The sequence below is a fragment of the Grus americana genome, chromosome 3 (genome assembly GCF_028858705.1).
Source record: "Grus americana isolate bGruAme1 chromosome 3, bGruAme1.mat, whole genome shotgun sequence".
Taxonomy (NCBI): Eukaryota; Metazoa; Chordata; class Aves; order Gruiformes; family Gruidae; genus Grus; species Grus americana.
This window is the reverse complement of record NC_072854.1, coordinates 107,964,283-107,988,344: the sequence shown is the minus strand read 5'-3', so window position 1 is coordinate 107,988,344 and position 24,062 is coordinate 107,964,283. Positions and strand designations below refer to the sequence as shown.

At 43.8% G+C, this 24,062-nt stretch overlaps 1 protein-coding gene across 8 annotated transcripts; it reads left to right on the top strand.

The window, feature by feature from the left end:
- Window positions 1-8,276: 8,276 nt before the first annotated feature.
- On the top strand, window positions 8,277-21,020 carry YPEL5 (yippee like 5). 8 transcript variants are annotated; one of them, XM_054819228.1, is made up of 7 exons: window positions 8,277-8,375; window positions 9,529-9,611; window positions 12,018-12,054; window positions 12,158-12,222; window positions 12,400-12,551; window positions 17,054-17,226; window positions 18,883-21,020. In XM_054819228.1, the coding sequence occupies exons 6-7, from the start codon at window positions 17,086-17,088 to the stop codon at window positions 19,105-19,107; spliced, it is 366 nt and encodes a 121-aa protein (XP_054675203.1). In that variant the 5' UTR covers window positions 8,277-8,375; window positions 9,529-9,611; window positions 12,018-12,054; window positions 12,158-12,222; window positions 12,400-12,551; window positions 17,054-17,085; the 3' UTR covers window positions 19,108-21,020. The 8 variants fall into 8 exon arrangements, with proteins under 8 accessions (XP_054675203.1, XP_054675201.1, XP_054675199.1 ...); XM_054819226.1 differs by having other exon boundaries at window positions 11,872-12,054; XM_054819224.1 differs by lacking the exon at window positions 9,529-9,611.
- Window positions 21,021-24,062: the final 3,042 nt, after the last annotated feature.

Below are 24,062 nucleotides of genomic sequence, written 5' to 3'. Positions count from 1 at the left end.
GCTCCCCCTTTTTATCTTAGGGACGGGTTTATATGGGTACCTTCTGTTGTCTGCTACAAGTTTCCTCATATCTATCTACTCGTCCCTTTGGAGTTTGCTTTTTGAATGCTGCTGAGTTATTCCATGGAGTTGGGGGGTGGCTGGTGGTGTAAGTAAGCACGGGCTAGGCATGCCTGTCATCTCTCCACACAGTGGGAATTATAAGCCTGATGGTGTCCTAAGCTCTACTAAACCACGGGGTGTGCTTGGACATGCAGAGGACCACATGTTCTCAGGGCTCCTTCAGACCTGCTGCATTACTAACTGACCTGTGAAGAAGTTATCTTGATAGCTCACCAGAGACCAGACTGGCATAGCCCATGAGAACAGCTTTTCAATGGCATAGTGCCTGCGAAGGTGACAGCTGAGCGAGCCCAATGTCCAGCTCCCCTGCTGACGGTAACAGACCGTTTCCCATGTTTGCAGTCCTTACAGTAGTATTTTTCCATTAAATTAAACCTTGTCTTGCTGTGCTGGTATCTTCTCATTGCTGTTATCTTCTCTTCATTGCTATAGGATTAATGTATCTGAACACAGTGGGAGGAGGCACAATGCACCTTTGCAGGGAGGAGGCACAACACACCTTTGCAGGTATGCTACAGTCTTTCCTGTTCAGAACTTAGCATGAGGTGAGGATTGTTTTTCACACTGTGGTTTTCAAGGGCTAAGATGTAGCATTAGATTCATTACTTAGCACAGTCTCATGAGTCTTTTCAAACCAGGCTAGATTTTAACAGGACACTTGGAAAGTACCTTTGCTTTTTGCTGGTTAGAGATTTACCAAGGGATGATCACTTCATCTAGTCTCTCACATTCCAGTCTGAGGATGGACTATGAGCTAAGTCCCTGTTGTCTAAATCTGTCTGAAACAAATGGGAGTGAGGCACCTACATGATGCCTTTTAAAAATCTGTCTAAACACTGTAATAATAATAATTAGCTGTCACATTAGCAGATGCCTAGAAGCTTGACTAATAATGATGCAACAACCGTAATGATGGAATCCTCTTCCATGGTTTATTGGCAAATTACTGGTTTTGCTTGCTTTGTTCCTGCTTTGTGCCCCCTCAGAATGCATGGAGTGTCCAACTCTTTCCTTAAAGCCTTTCTCTTCCAGGACCTAGACTGCTGTGCCCTCCACGCTGTGCTCTGTTGCATGTGCAGGTCCCACATCGGGTTGTCGTTGCCCCAGCTCAGCTCCCTGCTGAGGTACTGCTGATGCCCCATTGCCTGCCTGTGGTATACTTGCTGATGCATAATCATCTGTGAAGGCAGCTATCTTCCTCGTGCCATGTCTTGCAAATCTAGGAAGAAAGCTTGCTCACCTCTGCCAAATGTGAGCAATTTGTATGTGTAGTCCGAGTGAAATAAGAAAACTGAACCAGGCATGGTGTGGGTTGCTTACATGCATGCTGTTCTACAGTTTTGTGAGCCCAGCGGAGTTTAAACCTGTAGTACTCCTTACTCTTCTTGTTTCCACCTATGTCACTGGTGAATGAGTGACTCAGGCTACCTTTAGTGGAAAGCCCCTTGTTAGTCTGTCAGACCCTGTCCTGTGTAAGGCCAATCACATGCTGAATAATGCCACATTATTTACCATATAAGCAACAGACCACAGAGAAGCCTCCAAGCACCCTTCCCTTGGGCTCTCTGCCAAACTGGAGCCTGGAGAGCAAAACAAATGGAAGATTCTTTGCCTTGCGCTCCTGGCCTAAGCCTGCCATTCCTTCTCTGGCAGGACAAGGGGCTCCAGATCATTTGCTTTGCCTCTCCTGTACTCCTAATTTTTATCTCTGCAGCAAGAAGGCACTGCTTACTCAGCTTAGTAAAGCACTTTAAAATCTGTGTGTGCATGATACTGCGTAAGTACAAAGCCTCATCACTATACGTTCAGATGCAAGACGTGCAGATAGCTTCCAGCTTTTTGTTATTATTGTACCTGGGAAGGAAATAAATTCTTTGTCACTTCTGTGTTGGTCTCAGTAATGCCCTGGAATAAACCATGCATCATCTCTTCTAGTTTGTCCCAAAGGCAAAAACATTATTGTTTACTCAGCTGTACAGCTGACAGCCCCCTTGCAGACCTCTAAAGCATTCGCAGAAGGGGAGCTAGGCATTTTCTGTTTCATCAGGTGTGGGCTTCTCTCACATGCTTCACTTGTTGAAACACACTGTGCCTTAAGGGAGGTGGTGCCACCCACACGTCATTGCTGCTGGACAGAAACCAGATTTGAAGTCTGCCTTCTCAAGGTTTTTCCATCCTGGAGACTGGTTTTAAACACGGACACACATCTGCTGAGCTCTCCCAGTCTTACGTGCACTCTGACTCCACATGAGCATTTGTCTACAACTGAGTATTATTAGGTTGTCAAGAAGATCACAAAACAAGCCTCTCCCCCACCATGTAAGTAGTATGGATGAAGCTACCTACTGGGTACACTTCCACATCCTGTTCCCTGTCCTTGTATGTCCTGTCTCCCCTTTTTCTGTGGGCCACTTGTTTCTTCCCCTAGGCTTTGCTTGCCTTTTGTTCTCTGCTCTCACTGAATTTAGCATCTTTGATAAATGTCTTTGGGCTCATATCTATGAACAAAAAAGAGTAATAAGACTGGCTCTTTTCCTTTAAATAGGCTCACCTTTGACACCCAAAAGTGTGCCTCCTGAGCAGGGGCTGGTACTGTTAAAAGACTGATAGCAATATTGAATCAGCTCCAAGACCTTCAAGGAAATGTTGTGTTGACTGTAGCTGGGAAACCCCACCCAGAGCTCTAGCAACAGCAAATGAAAAAAAAAAACCACCTGACAACACTGCACAGATTTTTTTTTTCCCCCTCACTCTCCTGTGAAGTGACAATTGTAATGGAGCAGTTCCATCTCTTGATACATGCAACCAAAAAGAAACAGTTATGGGAATTTATCTGAACCTCAAGTGTGTGTGTGTGTATATATATATTCCCAAGCTAGTAGATTCCTCTGATTACATCAAAAAATGGTGATCCAGTGTAGCCTTTAAAGTGTCCTATTCTGTATGTGCTCTGACTGTCTCTGTGTGGGGCCCTTTCTAGCCCAATCTGTCTTTGTTCTCATCCAGTGCTCACAAACAATAGGGGCAGCCCAGACTGTTTGATGAAGTCCACGTGCGTTGGAGTAGCTGCTCTCCCCAAAATGTTTCTCTCTCTCTCCTGGTAGACAGCTGTTGTGATGTTTTTCTGTGCCAAAGGAATGGTTCCAGCTTTACCTCCTCAGCTGAGGATGAAAGCTCACTTGAAATCACCTACAGTTGGCAGCTGGATCATTGCCTGCCCTGTTTGGCTGGCTCAATGGAGCACCGCCCCATTGCATCTTCTCTCCACTCACATACATGTGCATCAGACCAAGATATTGCGTGGAGGAAGTGGCATAATCAGATGGCTGTCATCCATGTGTCGGACACTTGATAAAATCTCCCCCAAATAAAATACTGGTAACTCATTTGATCTTACAGAACATTGCCTCTGTACAGCAATTTGTGAGACAGCAGCAGAGGAAAGCACAAGCACGCAGCTGTCATACAGGTAGCCTATCCTCCAAGCCTCTTGTGATCTGAGCAGGGTCAGATTTCTAAACATTTTCCAGGAAGGAGGGATTGAAGTAACCCTGCCCCTTGGCAAGAGAAGGTGCTTATGGGAGCCTGTATACAGAAAGAATAATAAACAGCCTTACCCTTTGCAGGAGACCACAGAAAACTTTCCTTATTTCAGTAATCATCCTCCACTGTGGAAGACCAATAAAAGAAGGCCTAGCAATGCAAAAAACCTGCAAGATCCCTGTCTCATCTTTGATATGTGTGTATCACCTCCTGTCCTACTCAGTAACCTTGCTTTCTTTGCTAGGAAATGGCAGTGAGTCCTGCTCACTGCAATAGTGCCTGGCTTCAGGGTGATTTGTGTCCCTCTGCCGGCCTCCCTGAACTGTGGTGCTCACAACGATGACTCTTCATTTCTGCAGGAGAGCGTTATGCGTTCCCTGGCATCAGGCCTGTTTACTGTCTCCGTTCCAGACATCTTAATAATGGCACACAAATTCTGAGTCCCTCTTTGGACATAAAGCTCGTTCTTTCATACAGCTCCTGGGTGCTTTGGAGTTTTACACTTAAACACCCTTTAAGATCTGGCCAATGGCTACCAGGTATGGTGACAGGGTAATGAGACCACCTCTGCTATTATGGAGAGGGCATGGAGGGAACTCCTTATTGCTGATCTTCATCTTCTGATCTTGAGATTAACTGTATAAATAATTTCACCTGGCAAAGCATTGCCATCTGAAAAGGTATCTGTAAATGGAACTTGTGCCCATGTCAGCTTTCAGGTAAGCCAAAAGCAATAGGTTTCAGCTTGTGAGGGAAAATGAAAAGTAATTTAACTTTTTTATGTGTATCAGTAGGCATATTTTGAATGAAGCTGCAAGCTGTACCATCTCCACTGAAAAACACAAGCTATCAGTAGCAACTATCAAATAACAAGAGCAGCTAGTGGGATGAACCCAGCCTTTGATGTAAGGCAAAGCAGAGAAGGCATAGAGGGGACATCTAGGAGTCGAGCTGCCTCTCAGAGAGATCACAGCCTGCGAGGCCAGCTCTAGATTTCAGCTGCCTTCTCTCTGCTGCCAGAAATCCTGGGCATGGGAGAAACAGCAATGGAAAAACCCGCTAGATCATTGTGCCACCTCAGGCACGCCTGGTTTGGTAGGCTCAGCTTTGCCACACAGGAATCCACAAGCATGCTGGAAAATTAATAGTTCTGGAGACTGTGTAGGAGTAAAAACCACTAAGCTGTAACATTTTCTCTTCAAAGAGAGATCTGCACAAGCAGCCCCGAGCCCTGACACTAATTCAATGGGATGTACCCAGGTCCTGCCGAATTCCACTGAAGTTTTGTCAGAGGTTTTTATCAGATCAATATGTTGGTGTCTGAATTTCACTGCAAAATTCTTTCTGAGATTGTGATTCATTCCTCAGTCACCTAATTTTCTCTGAAATGCTTGTTATAGTGTGGCTCACAACACTGAAGAGTGGATTCAGATAGGACAAATATTAAAGGTGGGCCTTAGTGAGGCTGTTGGGCACAAACATCTCCCCGTCTCTGGTTCATTAAGTTCTAGCCTCTCCTGCTCAGTCATGCTGCACAGGCGACTGGTTCCTCCAGAGTCACTTGAACTATCGTGACATGAATCAGCTGTGGAAGAGGCCCAGGGTCTTCCCAAATCCTTGCATAAGAAATAAAGGAACAAACTGCTGACTGCGCTGCATTTCCCTATTTCAGAGAAGGTTTAATTAATGTTTTCAGGCTGCTTTGAAAAGTAAAAGTGCCATGTGGTACAATATTGCTGTTCCTGTTTTTCACCCTCTAGCTGATATGTAGCATGTCCCTTACAAACGAATTGGAAATTGCTTTTGGTATTTTTGGTGTTTTTCAGTGGAGCTGCTACAGCCTGCTGCTTCGTTCTAATAAATGTGCCCTACCTCACCCTCCCCTGTCCCCCTTCCTCTAAGCTCCTCTGCAAGGGAAATAAAAACATCAGTCCCTGGCACCATCTGTCAAGCACAGGCTAATCCATTCTCTGCTTGTCTCATGGTCAATTTGGTTTCTTTCTGATTGGTACAGCTACCCTTCCTATTGCTGAGAATTTAATACTATTCATAGGTTTGGGCTTTGCTTTATTTGCATGGTAATATTATTATGATGATTGCAATGTTCAGACATACATCCCCACCATACGCCCAGGCTGGAGAACAGTACTTAAGCAAACACGCAACCACCCAGCAAGGCAGGTAGCATTGCTCTCCCCATTTTACAGAGAAGGAAATGAGGCAAAAAAGAACTGACTTGCCCAGGGATGTACGGATGCCTCAGCAGCAGAGTTCAGCAGAGAGTTCGCAGGTCCTTGGATAAAAATCAGTCACTGACGCCAACTGAAGCACTGTTGCTTTCCCTCTCTTCTTCCTCTTCTTTTGGCTTTGTTTACAGTCATCTCTATGGGAGCTTTGCAAAGATGATTAAGACATGGACCTTCATATAGCTCCTGTGACGAGACTGAGCAGACCCACCAGGGACAAAGCTCACACTTAAGCAGCGAGGCACAACAGCAGATCAGGTCAATCAGTTAACAAACAGGGCATGTTAGACCAGTTATTTCCTCCATTTGGTGGTGGTAAATGGGACCCCAGGCACAGTCTTTATGGCTTCCTTCTAATATTCTTAGTACTTCTGTTGTCCCTGTGCCATTAACTAAGAGGCGATTGCTGTCTGACAGACTGCTCGGACACTTTTCACTTCCTTTGCATGTTCTAAGAGAGGTTTGATGACAGGTCAATGAGAAACGTCAATGCTCAGCTCTGGTCAGGATCAGGCCAGAGCTGATCATACTGAAGAGATCTCAATTTTTGGAGGACTGCCCAAAGCAAACAGCAGTTCTTAACATATCAATGCAGACCCATCACTGACTGTCTACCCTCATTTAGGCGGTTGTGTACTCCCCTACCTAGCTACTTCTAGCAGTAACTGAGTCATAGAATCATAGAATGGTTTGGGTTGGAAGGGACCTTAAAGATCATCTAGTTCCAACCCCCCTGCCATGGGCAGGGACACCCTCCACTAGACCGGGTTGCCCAAAGCCCCATCCAACCTCGTCTTAAACACTTCCAGGGAGGGGGCATCCACAACCTCTCTGGGCAACCTGTTCCAGTGCCTCACCACTCTAACAGTAAAGAATTTCTTTCTAACATCTAATCTAAATCGACCCTCCTTCAGCTTAAGGCCATTACCCCTTGTCTTGTCACTACACTCCCTGATAAACAGTCCCTCACCATCTTTCCGGTAGGCCCCTTCAGATACTGGTAAGCCACAATTAGATCTCCCCAGAGCCTTCTCTTCTCCAGGCTGAACAATCCCAACTCTCTCAGCCTGTCCTCATAGGAGAGGTGCTCCAGCCCTCTGATCAGCTTTGTGGCCTCCTCTGGACTCGCTCCAACAGCTCCATGTCTCTCCTGTACTGGGGCCCCCAGAGCTGGACGCAGTACTCCAGGTGGGGTCTCACAAGAGCGGAAAGTCCATGCAAGAAGATGCAAGCTGGATAACAGCTGGGCATTTGAGTATGTGCTGCCTGCTGTACGTTCAAAATGTCCCTTTTCCTTTGATGTGAAATGATGGAAGTGCCCAGCCGAGTCATTCCTTCCTGCAATTACTGCAGCTCCCCTGGTGATACCGCACGGATAGACTCAGGAATCACTGTACATGAAAAACACGCTTTCTTTAACATGGATGTGATATTCTTAGAACAGAAATCCTTAAAATGGCATGGCTTGCCCCACAGGAGAAGGAAAAAACCACCACTTTTCCTGTCTTTTTCATAACCAACAACTCAAAAGGATTTTTTTCATTGTATTTTGGCCAAGACCACTATTTATTTGCCAAGGATGCAATCTGTGTGTGAGCACTGAGCCATTAAAACTGGCAGGGAATTGATAACGCTTGCAACCAACGGCCAAGAAGGGCCACAAACACTTTGCTGCTTTGTTCCCTGATCTTTCATCGCCATCATGGGCAATATTTAAGGTGTAACGCAAAGATTTCAACTCGAGTGGCCTGAAACACTGTAAGCATGATCAGCCACAGCTTTGCTGAGGTATGGATATGGCTGAGAGTCATCCTGGCACCTTTCCCCGCCTCAAACCCTCGCAGGGACCCGTGGCACTGTGAAGCTTGCTGCTAGGGCAGGCCAAGTCCCTGGGCATGCAGGGGCCCTGGGGAAGGGGAGCAGGCCTGGAGACAGGACTCCCCTTTTTCCCTGTCAGGCCTATGACAGTGTGCTCTCCAGGCGCGGGAAGGCCTGGGGTCGGCAGGCCCGGCGGGGCTCTGGCTTTCTGCTCCCGCAGCAAGATGTAGGTGCCTCTGACAGGGCCTCCTGACAGCGCTGCTGAGAGAAAGGGGCCTGCGAGGCAGATGGGCAAACGGCGGGCACCGGGCTCGGGGTGGCGGCTAACAGATGCCTGGCATAGGGGACTTGGCAGGCGGAGAAGGGCTGAGCGGTGCCTCCCAGCCCCCGCTCCCCCCAGACCGAGGCCGCAGCGGTGACTACTGCCCTCGCCGCCGTCCCGCCGGGCGCGGCCGTGAGGCGACTGGCTGCGGGGCGGGCCCTGAGGCGGCAGGGGCGGAGCCTCGGCAGCGCTGATTGACGTTGGGCGGGGGCGGGGCCGTGAGGGGGTGGAGCCACGCCGCCGAGCCGGAGCGTCGGGGCTGTGGAGGGCGGGGGGAAGACACCGGGCACGGAGCCGCCGTCGCCGCTGCTCCCCTGCGCCAGGTAACCGGGCGGGGGGCCGCGCCGCGGCCCGCACTGCCCAGGGAGGCCAGGGTGGGCCGCCGGCGGCTGGGGAGGGAGGTGGCGGCCGTCGCTCCGGGCCGCGGCACTGTGTCTCTCGGGCCGCGGCGGGGCCCCGGGCGAGTCGCTCCGGCTCGGCGGTGCGGAGGGGGGCAGCGCTGGCCTTGCCTGCCCCGCTGCGGCTCGGCGCCGCGACAAAGCACCGGCCTTCCCCCACCCCGTCCCCTCCTCCGTCAGCGTCTCCCAGCGCCGCCCAGCCTTCCTGCCTGGCCCTCCGCCCAGGGCCGGCACCGAGCACCCTCTCCCCGCCGCGGCCACAACTTCCTCCCCCGGCCCCGCACCGCAGCCGCCGGCTCCCCTCCCCGCCGGGGCAGTGGCAACTTTTGGGGCCGATTCCTGTACGGGGCCCCGGGCGGTGAGGACGAGGAACTGTGCCCGGACCTCTCTGCCGCGTCCCCCCTCCGCCTCGTCCCCCCCCTCCGCCTCGCACGCTCGGGGGAGAACGGTAGTGAGGGTGGCGGGACCGCCCGGGGGGGCGGGGGGCGGCCCGGGCGCCCCTCACAGCGGCTGCGGCGGCGGCGGGGCCTCCCGTCAGCTGTTTCCTCCTGTTTGTTGTCAAGCTGCCTGCGCTGCCGGCAGCGCCCGACGGCGGCGCCGGGGGCCGAGCCGGCGGCGGTTGGCTGCGCGCGCCCCCGTGACGGCGCTCAGCTGAGGCCCGCCCCCGCGCGGGGCTTTGTGTGGAGCGGCGGCGCGGGGGCAACGGCCGCGGCGCGCACGGCCGCACCGCGCACGCGTGGGCTGGGTGTGGGGATCGCCGCCCCCCTCAGCGTGACACCGGGCCCCAGCCCGTGGCAGCGACCGGCGCTCGGGGCTTCGGGTCGCCTCCGCCGGGGGCGGTTCGGGGCGCGACGCAGGCCGGCGTTGCCGTGAAGGGTTACGCGGGGGTTAACCGCCCTACGGCGAAGGCCGGCGCGGGTCCCGCCGCTCGCAGAGCGTGGGTCAGGCCCCCCGCCCCATCCCTCGCCGCCTGCCCTGTCGTTAAAGCGGGTCTGCCGGTTGCGCTGCCCGGTTGGGGCAGCGGTGGTGCCACACGGCAGTGCCGTTTGACGCATCTCTCTTCTCCCTTCCCCATTAGAAGGTGCTATTTGTTCATCGCTTCCTGAAGACTTACTCATCGCCGAAGCAGCCCTGAGTAAACCCCGTGTCCCTGCCTGACAGGTGACTCTCACGGGAAGTCAGTTGTGAGAAATCAAGTGGTAGTTGTTATTTGCTCATGGAGATGCTCGTGGCTCTTTCAGCAATGAGCCAGCTTCGCCTGTCGGCTCTTACGCTGGATTTGCCCATGAAAGTATGGATTCCCAGGGAACTGAAATACTTGGCAAGCTCTTTTTCACTCTGGAAAAGGTTCTAGTCAAAGCAAAAAGGAATGCAAAGACTGTCATCTGTCTGTTCATTTGTTACTCTGTGTACAGACCTCAGATGTACTGTGCAAGCTGATACAGATTAGCTTAATCCAGCATCCTTATTTAAGAATTAAAGGCTGTGTTTTGGACTAATATAGTGATTGAATTTAATAAATTATTTTCTTTAAACAATGAACACAGCGTTAGGGTTAGATTGAAGGAATAACAAAGCAAGTCTCGTGAGAGAGAAACACAGGGCATGGCTCTTCTCAAAGTGGTAGGTGTCGCAGAGCAACTCTTGATGTCAACAACTAATGGCAATTAACCATTAGCATACCTAATCTGTGTGTCTGATGGCAGAAAGTGAGAGAACTGCTGTGTGCATGTGGTTCAGCTATACATACATAACTATATAACAGCTATGTATAATCCTATCATGTATAGAGTCGTTCCAGATAGCTGAATTCAAGAAATGTGTGACAACGAAACTGTCCATTTTTAAGTGTTACTCTCTTTTTCTAATGTTAGTCTTCATAAATATTATTTGGGGGCTTCTGTCATCTGCTACTTTCACTTCCGTAGTTGTGGAAGTACTTAATTTATAGAATGCAGATCTAATTGTTTATATATAGTTTTTAATAATAATGATGAATGAGTTTCGGATGTGGCTGCCAAGTGTGTGAGGACAAAAGAAGCTGCACCTCAAAGCCTGGTGGAGAGGATAACAACAACAGATGAGATTTGTTACTTGTCATCTGACAGACTGAGAGTTGTACACATGCACACAAATACATATATATATATATATATCATTCCTTCTGCTGATAGTCATCACAAGCTTGAAGTACTGTTGTCCAAGAAGTTAGGTCATTGGTTCATGTTTGTTTACTATCATTTGACCTATGTTGAAATCTTGAGTTGCTCAGCTCTTGCTGAAATACGTAATTCCCTTAAGCAAGATTTAACTTCAAAATATCTTACTAAATATATAGAGGAAATGCCTGTACACTGTGGACATTTCATAGCAAGGCTGTCTCTTTAATTTTGGAGCCCATACCTACATTTAAGAACTTTCCTAGTTGATAGAAGAATTTCTTGGTGTGATGCATGAAGCATATTGGGAATCTTTCTGCCAGTGGATGTAATTTTTATGTAAGTTTGGATGATCACTGTCTCTTCACCATTTCTTTAAAGTTAGTTTATTTGAACTTTTTTTTTCTTCCCCATAATTTATGAAAACGGTGTCTGGGTGAAGATTTGTATCGCTTCAGCACTAAAGTTAATGAAAGCAGAAACTCTGAATTAGTTTAGCTTTCTGAAAGTTGCAGAATGGATTACTAAGCAAAAGTTGTCTTATCTGCTGAATTAGTATAAATTTATTACAAATCCAGGAAATACAGCTTTCTTAAAAACAGTCAAGGAATTAAGAGAGGAAAAGGATCACCTCTTAGGGAAGGGAAAAGGGAAACAGGAAGGGGAAAAAGGAAGAGAAAAGGAAACAGGGAGACAGGAATAGTTGCTGCTTTTGGAGTCTTTGTGTAGTACTGGGAAACAAAATTAATCTGAGTCTGATACCATTTGTAAACTAATACTTTTATGTGTTATCTAGCAAGAGTATTGTGAGAGTGTAAGTTACAGTGCGGGAGATGCTGAGATATGGGGGCTGTATTAGAAACAAGCACCCATCTGTATGGCTCTGCTCTTTGTAAGCTTGAAACAAACTACCCTGAATTATTGCATATATCAATATAATGTTAACATTTAAATGCCAGTATCCCAGTGTGAAGCTTTTGCCTTACCTGGAAATAAAGTCAGTTTGCAATAGAAAAATATAGTACTGTAACTTGCAGTAGAAAATTAGACGAGCGTAACTTGCACAAACGCAGCTTGATCCTGCAAGGCACCCTATCTAGGCAAGTGTTGTGCACTGCATCTGGGCGCAGCTTTCATTACTTTGCCCAAGCCTCTTCTGTCATTTGACTGTATGAACTTCCTTATACAGTTTGCTGCAGTAGCTGGATGGTTCTAATGAGCGTAGCACACTGTTCCAGTTCACTTTCTTCCTTCACATCTAGCTACGTGTGGTGCTTTTTGATAACAAATTCTTGCGTGTAGGCAGAGGCCAGAGGTTGGGCCCTGCTTACTTCAGCAGTCGCAGAAGTCAGTGGCAGATGGCTGAATCTCAGACCTCCTAAGAGACTGACCGCATGTGTATTTTCAGATGCACCCCCACTTGTGAGCTGCAGAAACCTGGGAAGGTAAAGAACAAGTTTTATTTCTTTGCTTACCCAGTGATTCTTGAATGTGTAGTCTTGTGTAGCTGTGCTAAGTATTCTTTTTCCTCTTTTGTTTATCTCTGAGATGAGAAGCGGAAGCTTAAGCCCAGTTCCTGAGATGTGAAGATGAAGTTTAAGTCCGGTTCCAGGGTAAGTACATCCTGAGAATGTTTTACTGTGCCTTGGGGAATGCACAGCCCTTTTTCAAGGGGAAGAGGGTGCTTTTTGGCTCACCGTACAAAGGAAAAAGTTTTTAGTCAGTGAAATGGTGAAAGAGAGGCTGTCATAGTTTTGTATCCTTTAACTGGCAGCTGTTTTCTGTTGTAGATCTGAGACGCAGTAGATGGTGCTGAAGCAACACTGAGGCTCCTGAAATATCCACAGTCCAGTGTGTATATACAGAGTGCCTGCTGGCTCTCCCAAACGTTGATGGTCCTGTGTCTTCAGGAGATGCACTCTGGGACAAGAGAACACTGACCGTTAGTTTTAAAAATGTTAATAAATAATTATTTGTGTTACTTTTTTTTCTTTATTGCTTGTGAAGGTAGGCAGATTAGGTAGTACAAATACCAGCCAAGCAGTGCTTCAGGTAGTTTCAGCTCTGTGTGCAGATAGTGGTCGAATTTAAGCTGTTGAATGTCAGCTCTTTGACAGCTGTTGCTCAGTGCTGCCAAAATCAACACCAAAAGACAGGTGGAAGTTTGGGACCACACTGCTCTAGGCATACGTAGTAGAGTGCACAGTCACAGTGCTTGTGTTTCCTGTCTGTCCATGCGTTCACTGGGAGCAGCGTGCAGGCGGGAAATGTTTCACAGTATGACTAAGGAGTTGTATCGAGGTTTGTACTGTCAAAATAATGCACTGTGAGCGAGCCTTACTAGCTAGGTAACACAAGCTAGCATTGATTGTTCTACTAAAGGTCCTCTGAAGAATGCAGGTTAATAGTGGTGGTCAGGGTGCTGACTAATGACGCAGTGGCATCTGCTCTCAGTTCATAAAAGCATCTGTCTCTGAACGGTGTAGGTTTGACAAGAGGTAGATATTCTGTATCCCATTAGTGAAAGTAAAAAAGTCTGCCTTTTTTTTACATTGGAGACATTAATATTACAACTTGTGTTTGGTAATTTGCATGAGGGCAGGATCACTAGGACTTCATCACTGACACATATCCAACAAAGAATGCTTAGCTGACTTTAAAGATGAAATCATGGGCCAAAAAAAAATCTCTATTTTTTCCTCAGCCTTTGGTTTTGTGAATAATCAGAATTCCTGTCTACTGCTTCTGAAAATTCTGCTAGTAGCATGACGGAATTGGTGTGATACGGTAGTGTCACTTTCTGGGGTTGTGAATAGCAATATGGAACTTGACTGGCTCTCTGAACCAATGGAAGTTATTTTCACTGTTTCTAAGTGTAGAGAGTGGATGAATGGGTAAGTGTACTTCCTGCATTTTCCTCCCCCTAACTGGAGGATCTTAAGCCTCAGAAATGCTTTAATGTTTCACAATTCTTTGGCTTTTCTTCCTTTAAGAAAGCCCTCCTACTGCCTATAAAAGCTGCCTATAAGTGGCTTTTTTCAGATGATTTATGTATGTGTGAACATAAATAGACGCCCACACCTTTTACATGGGAAGTGAAAACTATAGGAAAAAAAATACACAGTTATCTTGGGTGACTTTGTACACACCACTTCTGCATGGAAGGAATATGAGCCTGAGAGCAATGGAAAGTTGCTTTCCCTTGTTCTGTTGTGCTTCTGTTTTTTCCAGTGTACAACAATGGGTATACCCTACAGGATTCAGGATCCTGAGGTAAAGAGAGAACAGTCTTTATCCACAGCAAGTACCTTCTGAATTGGTCTTACAAGCGAATACTATGTTTTTAGCTTGGGGGGAAGAAAAAAAGGGAGGGGGAGTGTGAAATGATCCCAAGCCGAAATTAACTTCCTTACATGAGAGGAAAAAGCAAAAGTTCCTTGTTAGCATATTTAGAAAATTCACGATCAATGCGGCATTTGAAGGCTGCCTTACTAGCAGTCATTTTGTGACTTTTTTTTCTACTTTTTACTACTCTGAGCAGTAATACAAAGACTAATGTAAGGTGACTAGTTTTATAACACTTCAGCTGGACCCTTACAATCAAACCCGAGTGCTAATTATAGTTGTAGGCTGCTATCTATTTTGACTGAAATCTACCAGGGGGCAGCTAAGTGTAGAGGTTATTTTAAATGTTAGACATTCTAGTAGGATTATGTTATTTTAGCAGTTTCTTAAAAAAACATACTCAAAATCTAGACTGTTTTGACTGTTAAAATGCAGATTGTAGAATTTAATTTTCTAAATTTTTAAATGTGTATTTATTTCAAGAATACATGTTTTCTTATTCTGAAGAAAATTGCTCCGATACCAGTTGGTTTATTGGATTTTACTGTAACTTTAGTCCGAATTCTCACAGCCTTGTGCTACCATCAAATGAATCTCACTTTGCCTTTCTGTTGGGAGTCAGGTCTTATTGGAAGTTTCTTTCTCATTTAGATACTTGTTGAGGTTACTTTCAGCTTTTTGGAGTGATAGAAATAATTCAAGGTTTTAGGCCTAGTATTACTAGGGAGATTTTTCAGCCTTAAGTCTTTGAATATATTTCTTTATGCATTTATTTTAGTGTTCACTATCTTCAGGACTCAACAGTTCAATCCATGCATAATGCCATGTCCAGAAGTTATACATTTGTATGTCGCTTTGACTTCTAACTTGCTTGTAAGAATTACACTCGCGCTCTCTTCTGAAGTATTTAAATTTTGTTTTTAGTGACTTTGGGTTACTGCTTTTCTGGGTACAGTAACATGACTTATGTTTTTAGGTGGGTGGTGTATTTGCATTTTAAGTGTTCAGATGCATATTTTTCAAAATGGCGTGCTTTGCAAGGTTAGCCTGTGTAATGGATCTTGTCACTTAACAAGCTTAGTGTTTGTGTTGCTCTTGGTAAGAGGGGGATGGTTTTCAATTTGGTTTATGTTAGCTTCTAAAAATACTGACAGGGTGAGCATTGTGTTTATCCTGAAAGAAATACCCCTTTGGATGTTGATTCCACATTTACAATAATTTATGATCGGTTAATTGTTTTTAATCCACAATACAATCAACACAAAAATAACATTATCCAAAATTAGTAAGGATGGCACATGGAGTTAGGCCAAGTGCCTTATGGGCATATCTGTCACAATTGTTTTTATTGCTTGTATTTGTGGTTTCTTCTGGTTGGAGACTTGGAGTGATACTTGTTGATTTTCCTTCATGCTGTCACTATTCACATTTTAATTTTTTCTTTTGCCTTTGCTTGCTAGGAAAGATAAGGGCATGTTAGAAAGGTCTAATGCTCAGAGAAACTAAAGGAAAATGTATCCTGGATTATGAGTGGAGTCACAAGGAGTCACCCCCCCTACACTCAGCTGTCTTTGACATATTTTTGTCAAACTCAAGACCTGTGTTATTTATGCTTTCAAGAAGAGAAAGGGGTATTATATCACCTTTAAAGGAAAGAGTCATTCCATTGCTTTGAATTTTTATGTATCCTTCAGATGGGATACAAAAGAGTAACAGGGATTAGAAAAATCTGAATGTAAGGAACTTGTGCTAGAATCACTCTGTTCAATACTAGGAACCCTTTTTATTGCCACACTTTGTAAGAAAACAAAGTGGTGAAATAAAGCAACTGAAAAAAAAAGTTGTGATATCAGTGACTTAGGATTTTTACATGTAAAAAAGATATTTTAAATTTTGTGTGTGCAGGTGCATGTTTTAGTCCATTTGCTTTGTGTGTGTCAGAGTAAGCTTTAAGAAACTGATCCCCTAAAACTTGAAATGGGTTTAATTTAGGTATTTGTGCTTCTTAAAGGCATTTGATATAGAGTATTCAACTTGATGAGCACAAAATTTGATTAATTTTTCTATGAACGGCACATTATCTCCGACTCTGAGAAGTAAAACCCACACAACTTTAATATTGCAGTGTGTCAGATTTACTTTGCGTTGCTGTGCATGAAAAAAGCAGAGATAATACTCTTTTCTGATTCCATATCTGAAGCACAAATGGAGGTATATTTAACTTGTTTAACTATAGATATTTAGTCATAAAAGTTTTCTGTAGTTGAAATGGAAATAACATCATCATTTAATTCCCTCATCATGTTATCTCATCCTTCGTGATTTAAGTTTTCAGCTGTCTGATATGTTCTGTGCCTACTCGCTAATTAACTTTGAGTAATTTATGTTAGTTGGTATAAAGTTGGTGAGATACTTCAATTTTCCCAAGCAGTGAAGAGGTTTTATTTATCGGGTTCTGCTGCTATAAACTTCCTAAGCTCTCTTTTTCTGCTCATTGGAGTTGCTCTGGTATTTTAGTGATGATGCTTTGGAAATAGCTTTGGTAAATGACACAGTATTTCGCCTTGCGATTAAATAGCTTTAAATGTTTGTATATAAAGCTGTCTGGTGTAAAGACTGGGTGGATTGTTTATCATGTGAAATAGCATCCAAACTTTTCCTATTTTGTTATGTATATGAAACCAGTAAGTGTCAAGTCAAATACAGCAGCCCAGTCTGCTGTACTGGATGACTAAAGCATCCTGGATGGCGGTGTTGTGTGGCTGCATGTCATAAATTGTGCAAAGCTGAGGGGAAGTGACAAAATAAACATATATTTAAAAAGGGGGGGTGACTTGGGAAAATTAAACTATAATTGTCTTGGTGACTCAGTATACTTCTCAGTAAAGAAAGAACTCGTCTTAACCTGATGAGAAAGGATGAATGCAGTCTGTAAGTTCAGTAATTCATCTATGAAAGAAAGAACGTCTGCAATCATCAGCTGAATTGGTTTGCAGAATATTCTGCCACATATATGGGGTGTTTTGGGTTGTTTGGTTGTTGTTGGTTTTTTATGCAATGCTTTTTTTACATGTACATGATCTTTCTTTTTGCTTTCAGGTCTTGAGTATAGACTTACGTAAGTTCTAAAAATGGGAAGAATTTTTCTGGATCATATTGGTGGCACTCGCCTGTTCTCCTGTGCAAACTGCGACACGATTCTGACCAATCGTTCTGAGCTCATCTCCACTCGTTTTACAGGGGCCACAGGAAGAGCCTTTCTTTTTAACAAGGTTGGTAAGAAGCTGAGGGGGAACTACTATTTGCTTTTGAAAAATGAGTTTGTGGTATATGAATTTGGCATAAACTAAAAAAACTTCTTGGCTAAAGTGTGTAATTGCTGTTTTAATTTTTTTATTTTTGTTTGCTCTCTTCAGCTGTCTTTGAAGTCAAATGGGGCATTTACTATTGATGGCAAGCTGTCTAAATTAGTTTATCTACAATACTAAAAGACTATAAAGAGGAGTGTATACAGAGGCATCATGCCAAAAGGCACGGAGTTTTAACTTTGGAGACTTCTGTAATACGAACCTCAAATTCACTGTGAGAGTATCTTTTGTCTAGCAGAGTTTCAAAGGCATTTGCACTGCTACTCAGAGGAAAAAAAAAGAAGTCTAGATAATGTTCTGTTTAATTTCTAAAATGCATTTAAACTAACAGTAGTTTGGCAACTTTAGATAACCACAGTCTCTTTTTACAGGCAATAATACTCTTGTCTAGTTTAGTATTTTTTAATTGATCAAATTTGATTTAATTCAATAATCAAAATGTGAAAGTCATAACTCTTGAGTGAATTGTAGCATTATTTGTTAACTCTTCCGTATTAGACTCTGAAAAAACAGTGATCATCCTTTGCTTTCTCACAGAGTTCCTGGTCATGTAATCACTGTGTTTTGGTTTGGGTTTTTTTCTTGAAAGCCATCTGGCCATCAACAGAGTTGATAGAGGCATCAGTAATGTCTTAACTGTGCTTGGCCTTGGGATTTCTGGTGTGCTGAATCCTACCAGTAGTATTTATATGTAAGTGTTAGGCTGCATAGCTATAAAAGAGCTGTGCCTCTGATTTCTTTCTCATCCAATAAGCACTGGATCCTGGGGTTCCAATTTTCTTGTGTTACATAGGTTTAATCACAAAAGTTTGATTTTTACATTTCTGCAGTCAGAAGCCTTACATCTGAAGCAAAGAGACCAAGCACAGTCAGGTGGAAAGTTGAGAAAGCAGTGCAGCCCTATCTTTGAGAATCCTACCGCATATTAGCAGTTTGGATATAGTTCTGACATTAACTTTTAATTCAACCAGAATTATACATCCTGGTGGTGTCGCTGCCAAAGCAAGTTGAAAGTATATTTTAAAATGCTGAGATAACACACAAAAAAGTGGAATGTTTAATGCCTCCATTCTCAGCTGCTGAGCCTTCCTTTTTCTTAGATGATTATTTCAAAAGCACTCCCAAGATTTTTAAAGAAGTACCTCTTTTAATATTTTGATTCTGGTTTCTGGGCGTAAGTGACCACATCTGTTGCAGAAATGGGTTTACGTATATTACAAGTGGATTCGTATCAATTAGTTTAGAAGCTGTTCACCAGGAATTTCTCTCCCAAAGTTGAACACAGTACTCTGCTCTCTCGTATGTCTTGTGATAGCATTTCATGTGTCTCAGATAAACAGTGAGGATTATCCATCCCTGTGAAGCACATCTTTAAAGTGTTACCTTATCAAGCAGGAGATTTTCAAGGGCTGTTGACTTATTACACTGCATTTTTCAGTTCCAGTGCAGTGCCACAGGCTCTTTACTCTTAAAATGTTGATAGTCATGCACGTTGTTACCAAGATTTGCTCTAGGCAGACTAATCCTTTCTATTCCCTGTCCCCTGTATGTTTGTACCAGGTGGTAAATCTGCAATACAGTGAAGTTCAGGATCGGGTCATGCTCACTGGCCGCCACATGGTTCGAGATGTGAGCTGCAAAAACTGCAACAGCAAACTGGGTTGGATCTATGAATTTGCCACTGAAGACAGCCAGCGCTACAAGGAAGGCCGTGTTATCCTGGAAAGAGCGTTGGTCCGAGAGAGTGAAGGATTTGAGGAGCATGTTCCATCCGACAATTCCTGAAGAGACTTGAGTCTCTTTGCAGGTTCTCTTCAACTGAAACTCAAAAATAATAAAATCAACAAAAAAATCTGCTTACATACACTGTCACCTTAGCATCAGAGTCGGATTCATGGACTACAGAGTGGGAAAGATTGTGAGAGTATTTCAGATGGAACCTTACTTTCTTTATTCCTTTTATATTTTACTTTCCCTCCAGCAGCTGTTTGTAGAAAGAATGTTGGGCAGATGCTGTAACTTTTTCTCTCTTGCATTTACATCTGTTAGATTTGAGATTGTATCTACAGATACAATGGGCTAAAAGGAAAATATTTGAGGGATTTGTCTTTTGTTAGAGAGAAATCAATGAGGTTTTTTTTAGTTTGCACAAACTGATGTCAGCATAAAGTTATTTTAAAACTACAGATGTTTTTTAAAAACTATATTCCAATTTTTGGCTTAAGTTTTTAGTTAGTCTTGGTTTTTTTTTTTTACCCGGTCTTTTCACCTGATTTGCTAGCTAAAGTAAAGAGATCCGAATTTGTGCCGAGTGCTAAAGGTTCAGTGTTGGTACAGCTTGGGCTGGCCCTTGTGCCATATTCTTGTTGAGGTTGATTGGTAGCACAGAGCCCATTATTTCTTGTCGTTCTTGACCCAAAGATGTCACCATTCCTTGTTTATTTGTGAAGTCCCGTTCACCATGTAAACTGGTGTTGATTGGAAACTATTCTTGAAATAGGGCAAGACTGCTTGGCTTTTTTTAACTTTAACTGATGTAACTTATAAGCATAGTAATAATATAAAATAATAGTTGTCTGTTTAGTCTTGCGTTGCTTACAAATCAAGCTGTGTTTGTAATGATAGGGATCCACTGAGAAACTACTGTTTCAGTTGTAATTTTTTTCATTTCTCTACTAATCTCATTAAGTAGACAGGGAATTGCTAATCTTAATTCTTCTTCAAGTAGCTTTCTTTAAACCCAGAACTTCCTATGTTAAACACAGCTGCTGTGTAAAAGGAGAAGATTGCCAGCATGTTTGTTCATGCCTAGAGTTACGCAATCTGCAGCTCTTGAAAAGATTAACTTAAACAGCTTGTTTTCAAATGCTGCTTCTGGTGTTGAAACCTTTATCTTTCAACTTTGTTGAACCTTTTCATTGTGATGTTACATTTTTATCTTTCTGGGCAGCAGTACATGTCAGCCTAGTAGTAACTAGTGATTTGGATTCCTGCTTTCTTCTTGTAGAGGTCAGCTCTGTTTAAAACAGTGATCTTGCTTGCCTTTAGCAAAAATGCTCTTCGTTAACTCAAGGGTGCCCAAACACTTTCATTGTGTCTTAAGCCATAAGTTAAGATCTCAAGGGCTGAAATTTATTTGAATGTTAGATATGTATGATTTCTTATCAAAGATAAAAGTTTATTTTCTTTCTTATTGGATAAATTGTGGTCAACATGAAATGTTACCCACAGATGTACAAGGGGAAGCGGGGAAACCCCTCACCCAACCAAACAGATCTGGGCTCTGACCTTTCAGAATAACTTTTCTTCACTAGCCACAGCTCCATATCTGAAACTAAAATGTGGAGGGTGACTACGCAGAGTATTTATCTTAATCTTTTTTTGTTGCCAAGTGGCAATTTGGACACCCCTGACTTGAATCTACTGTCCATTTCATGTAAAAGTAGCTTTATTATAGAATTGTCACATAGAAAGAAAAGAGAGTAGATCACATACCAGAGCTGTGCTTGAATCAAGCTGCTTAAACGATAGTGTACTTGTGCCTCAAATGAATCAGTTTTTGCACTGAGTACAGTAGTACCCCATTATCTTGTACTTCTGTCCTTCACAGACCCTAAAAGCGCCATTAGCATGGTTCTCTGCAGTACTTTTCTTGTACTTCTGACATTACAGTACAATAAAGTATGTTTTGTCCTGAATTGATATTTGCAGTTCTTTTTGAGTAATTTTCATGGGGTCTGTCAACTGAATGACGTAACCTGTCTTCCATTCCCTACATTCTGTAAATCATTGCATTTCTACAGCAAGTGACAAGCTGTTGATGAGCATCTCCCTCTGAATAGGGGGCAAAAGAGTATACTGTTGATTTTGGAAGGTGCTAAGTAAAGCTTCATGCATACCACTTGGACACTTGAAAGCCTTCAATTTACTCCTGTTAAAGAGAAAATAAAACCAGGAAATTGCTCATTTAATGGAATTCTGGGTGCCAAACATCTTTCCCTGTCTTTGAAAAGACAGCAAGCTAAACAAAACTCCAGCTTCTGCAAGAAATGTGAAGTTTTAGCTTCTGAAATGGCTTGGGAATTGAGGAATTGGGAATTTGTATATCTGGAATTGTGACCTTTTTTCTTCATGTGCAAGTATTAGGGAAAAGCCGCCTCCTAACAGCTGATTATAAGCTGTAGCTGAAGAATTGAGGTGAGAAGATCATTATATTGCTGTAATAGAGCCTGAGGAGCTTATTTTAACTTATATCAAGACCTCTTCATTTTGGTAGAATGTTAGACTGAGATGTTAAAGATTACTTTCCCCAAAGTCTATGATTTGAAAAACGCTTACTGAGGTGAATTCATTAAAAGCCTATGAAACTTAAGCAAGTCCACCATAGCTTTAAAACAATAGACTTTGGATTGTTTTTGCCTACATGCTGTTCCCTTCTGTATCATCGTGATGGCTCTGTGGGAGTGTTTAGCCTCATAAATTTTGACTGCTCCTCCTTGAGATATTTTTTCTGTGAGTACAGATAACTTATCTGTAGGGAACAAGACAGCTGGTTACAGTATGGCTAGCAAGAGAGAAGACATTGCTGTTTGGTGTTAAATGTTATTTTGTAGTAGTGCAGTGGCCTTGAATTCCCACACCAGGCATGGCTGGCACAGCAAAATGTGCCACGACAGTGAATTTGTGGCTGGCATGTGATGGTGTGCTTACGCTGTCTTAAGCAAAGAAGGCAGCAAGGAAATTCCAGCGCACAACAGGCTCCACTGTGCATGTCTGGAGGCCTCAGAATTTGTGCTCTTAGACTGCAGCCTGGGCTAGCAATGGCGCTGTGACTTTCATCTAATATTAACTTTATTAGAGTTCACATTACCTGTGCTATGTTCTCAACCTGTAGTTGCAGTGTAGGTGTGCCCAGACTGAAATACTTCATCAAAGCTGCTGACTACCGTTTCAGCAAAACACAGCTTTGGAAAGATGAAAAGATTGGATGGCGTGTTTGCGGATTGAAAAAGAATTTTAGTTAGGCTTTCTATGGATGTTCAAAAGAATTTTTGAAATTGCATATGTATGTCATGGCTCTGTTAGAAAAGGTAGCTTTACACTGGGCTCTGGGGATGCTATGGTCAGCTGACACAGGCTTGTTCTTACAGGGCAAACTTGTCTCTTCAGATTTCCGCCAGAGCTGTAGGAAATAGTCAGCAGATCATCGATGGATTAACAGGTAAGGAACCGGTGAAGCAGCAGTTCAGGGCACAATAGCCAGGTATGAGGAAGAGGTGACTGGGAAGGTTATGGCACTGATGTGGGAAAAGGCTAGCTGGTTAGTCAACCTTATTTTAGAAGAGAAACCAAAGCTGTGATGTTGCAGTACCGTTGTGCAAAAGCTAGAAATAGCGTGTGGTGTTTCCCTCTTGGGCGTGCCTTCACTTCTTTGACAAAACAATAATAAATAATAAAAACTATCCAGTGAAGCTTGGTTTCCTGTGGATCTTGCGGGCTTTGTAGCCTCCCTGATACCTGACAGGGATGAAATGCTTCACTTGTTTGACTGGGGCACTGATTAGGCTCACTGTCAAATCTGGGCCCTGTTTTTGTAGGACTTTAAAGAACTAAGAAATTTTGAGACCCTTCTCTTCATAAGCTGGAGTTAAAAGTGCCCAATAACTTAAAAAGATCACTATGAGGAGGAGTACGACCTGAGTGATGATGTCACTGTGTAAGCCTTTTTCTTCTTTAGGAAATCTGAAATATTATGGCTAATGAAAATAAGCTTCCATCTGTCTCGACTATTATGTGGCAAAGATATTCAACAGCTTCTGACAAGCCTAATTTTGACAGTGTGGAGCTGTTCTGATCTCATTGTTACTTCCCTCACCACCTCTCTCTGGTGTAAGGATTTCTGGCAGGTGTAGGAAATTATAAGGAAAGAAATCTCACCTTTGCCTTCTAGTCTTCTCTTTGTTTACTAAGGGGATTGTTCTTATTTAAATGGATTTATGCAACTTCAGTAAAACTGCTGGCAGTAGTGCCAGCCTTTCACTAGGTAAGGGCCCTTCTGGCAGGGTATTAGTGACATTATCATCTCTCTCATCCTCAGGTCTAGGCAGAGGTGGTTTGGGAATGATGCTTGACTGAACATCCTGCTCTGGGTAGAGGTGATGTGAAGGAGGACCTCCTTCACCCTGCTAACAGGACACATCCATTGCTATGCTAAGTCTCGTTCCATCTGATGTTATTGTAGGTGTGATCTGCTTAAGTTTGGATTGCAGCTCCTTTTAAAATGACATGACTGCGAGACAGCAGTCTCCGCCCCTGAAATGTGGCATTTCTCTCTCAAGGACCTGAAATACCTACAGTCTGGTACAGGCTGCTCTGTCTGCTGCTGAGCTGGAAGGGGCAGCTGTGTTCCTGTTTGACTTGTGACTGCAAAAATGAACCCTGGCACTTGTCTGAGAAATGGCCAGAATCTCTCTGCAATGGGAGGCAGATTATGGAAGAGAAACCCAGATAAAAGAGGAAGGAAAACGTGTGAGGGGGGGGTTTGAGTCTTGACTAAACTAGACTAATTCACTCAGAAGCAGCAGAGATGGGAGAAATCCTAGAGGTAAGCTTGCACCTTTTCTTTATGACTTGTGTGGGTTCAGGCAAAGTGGAAATGACTTGGGCATTGTAGAGGATCGAAGGTCCCCTGATAAATAGAGGAAGAGACTGAATGTAAGCACTTCTGTTTCTTTTGAGAA

Excerpts from the sequence above, each read along its gene's own strand:
- YPEL5 (XM_054819224.1), top strand. The coding sequence starts at position 17,086 with ATGGGAAGAATTTTTCTGGATCATATTGGTGGCACTCGCCTGTTCTCC. Across the intron at positions 17,227-18,882 it reads GAGCCTTTCTTTTTAACAAG|GTGGTAAATCTGCAATACAG; the intron begins GTTGGTAAGAAG and ends TGTTTGTACCAG.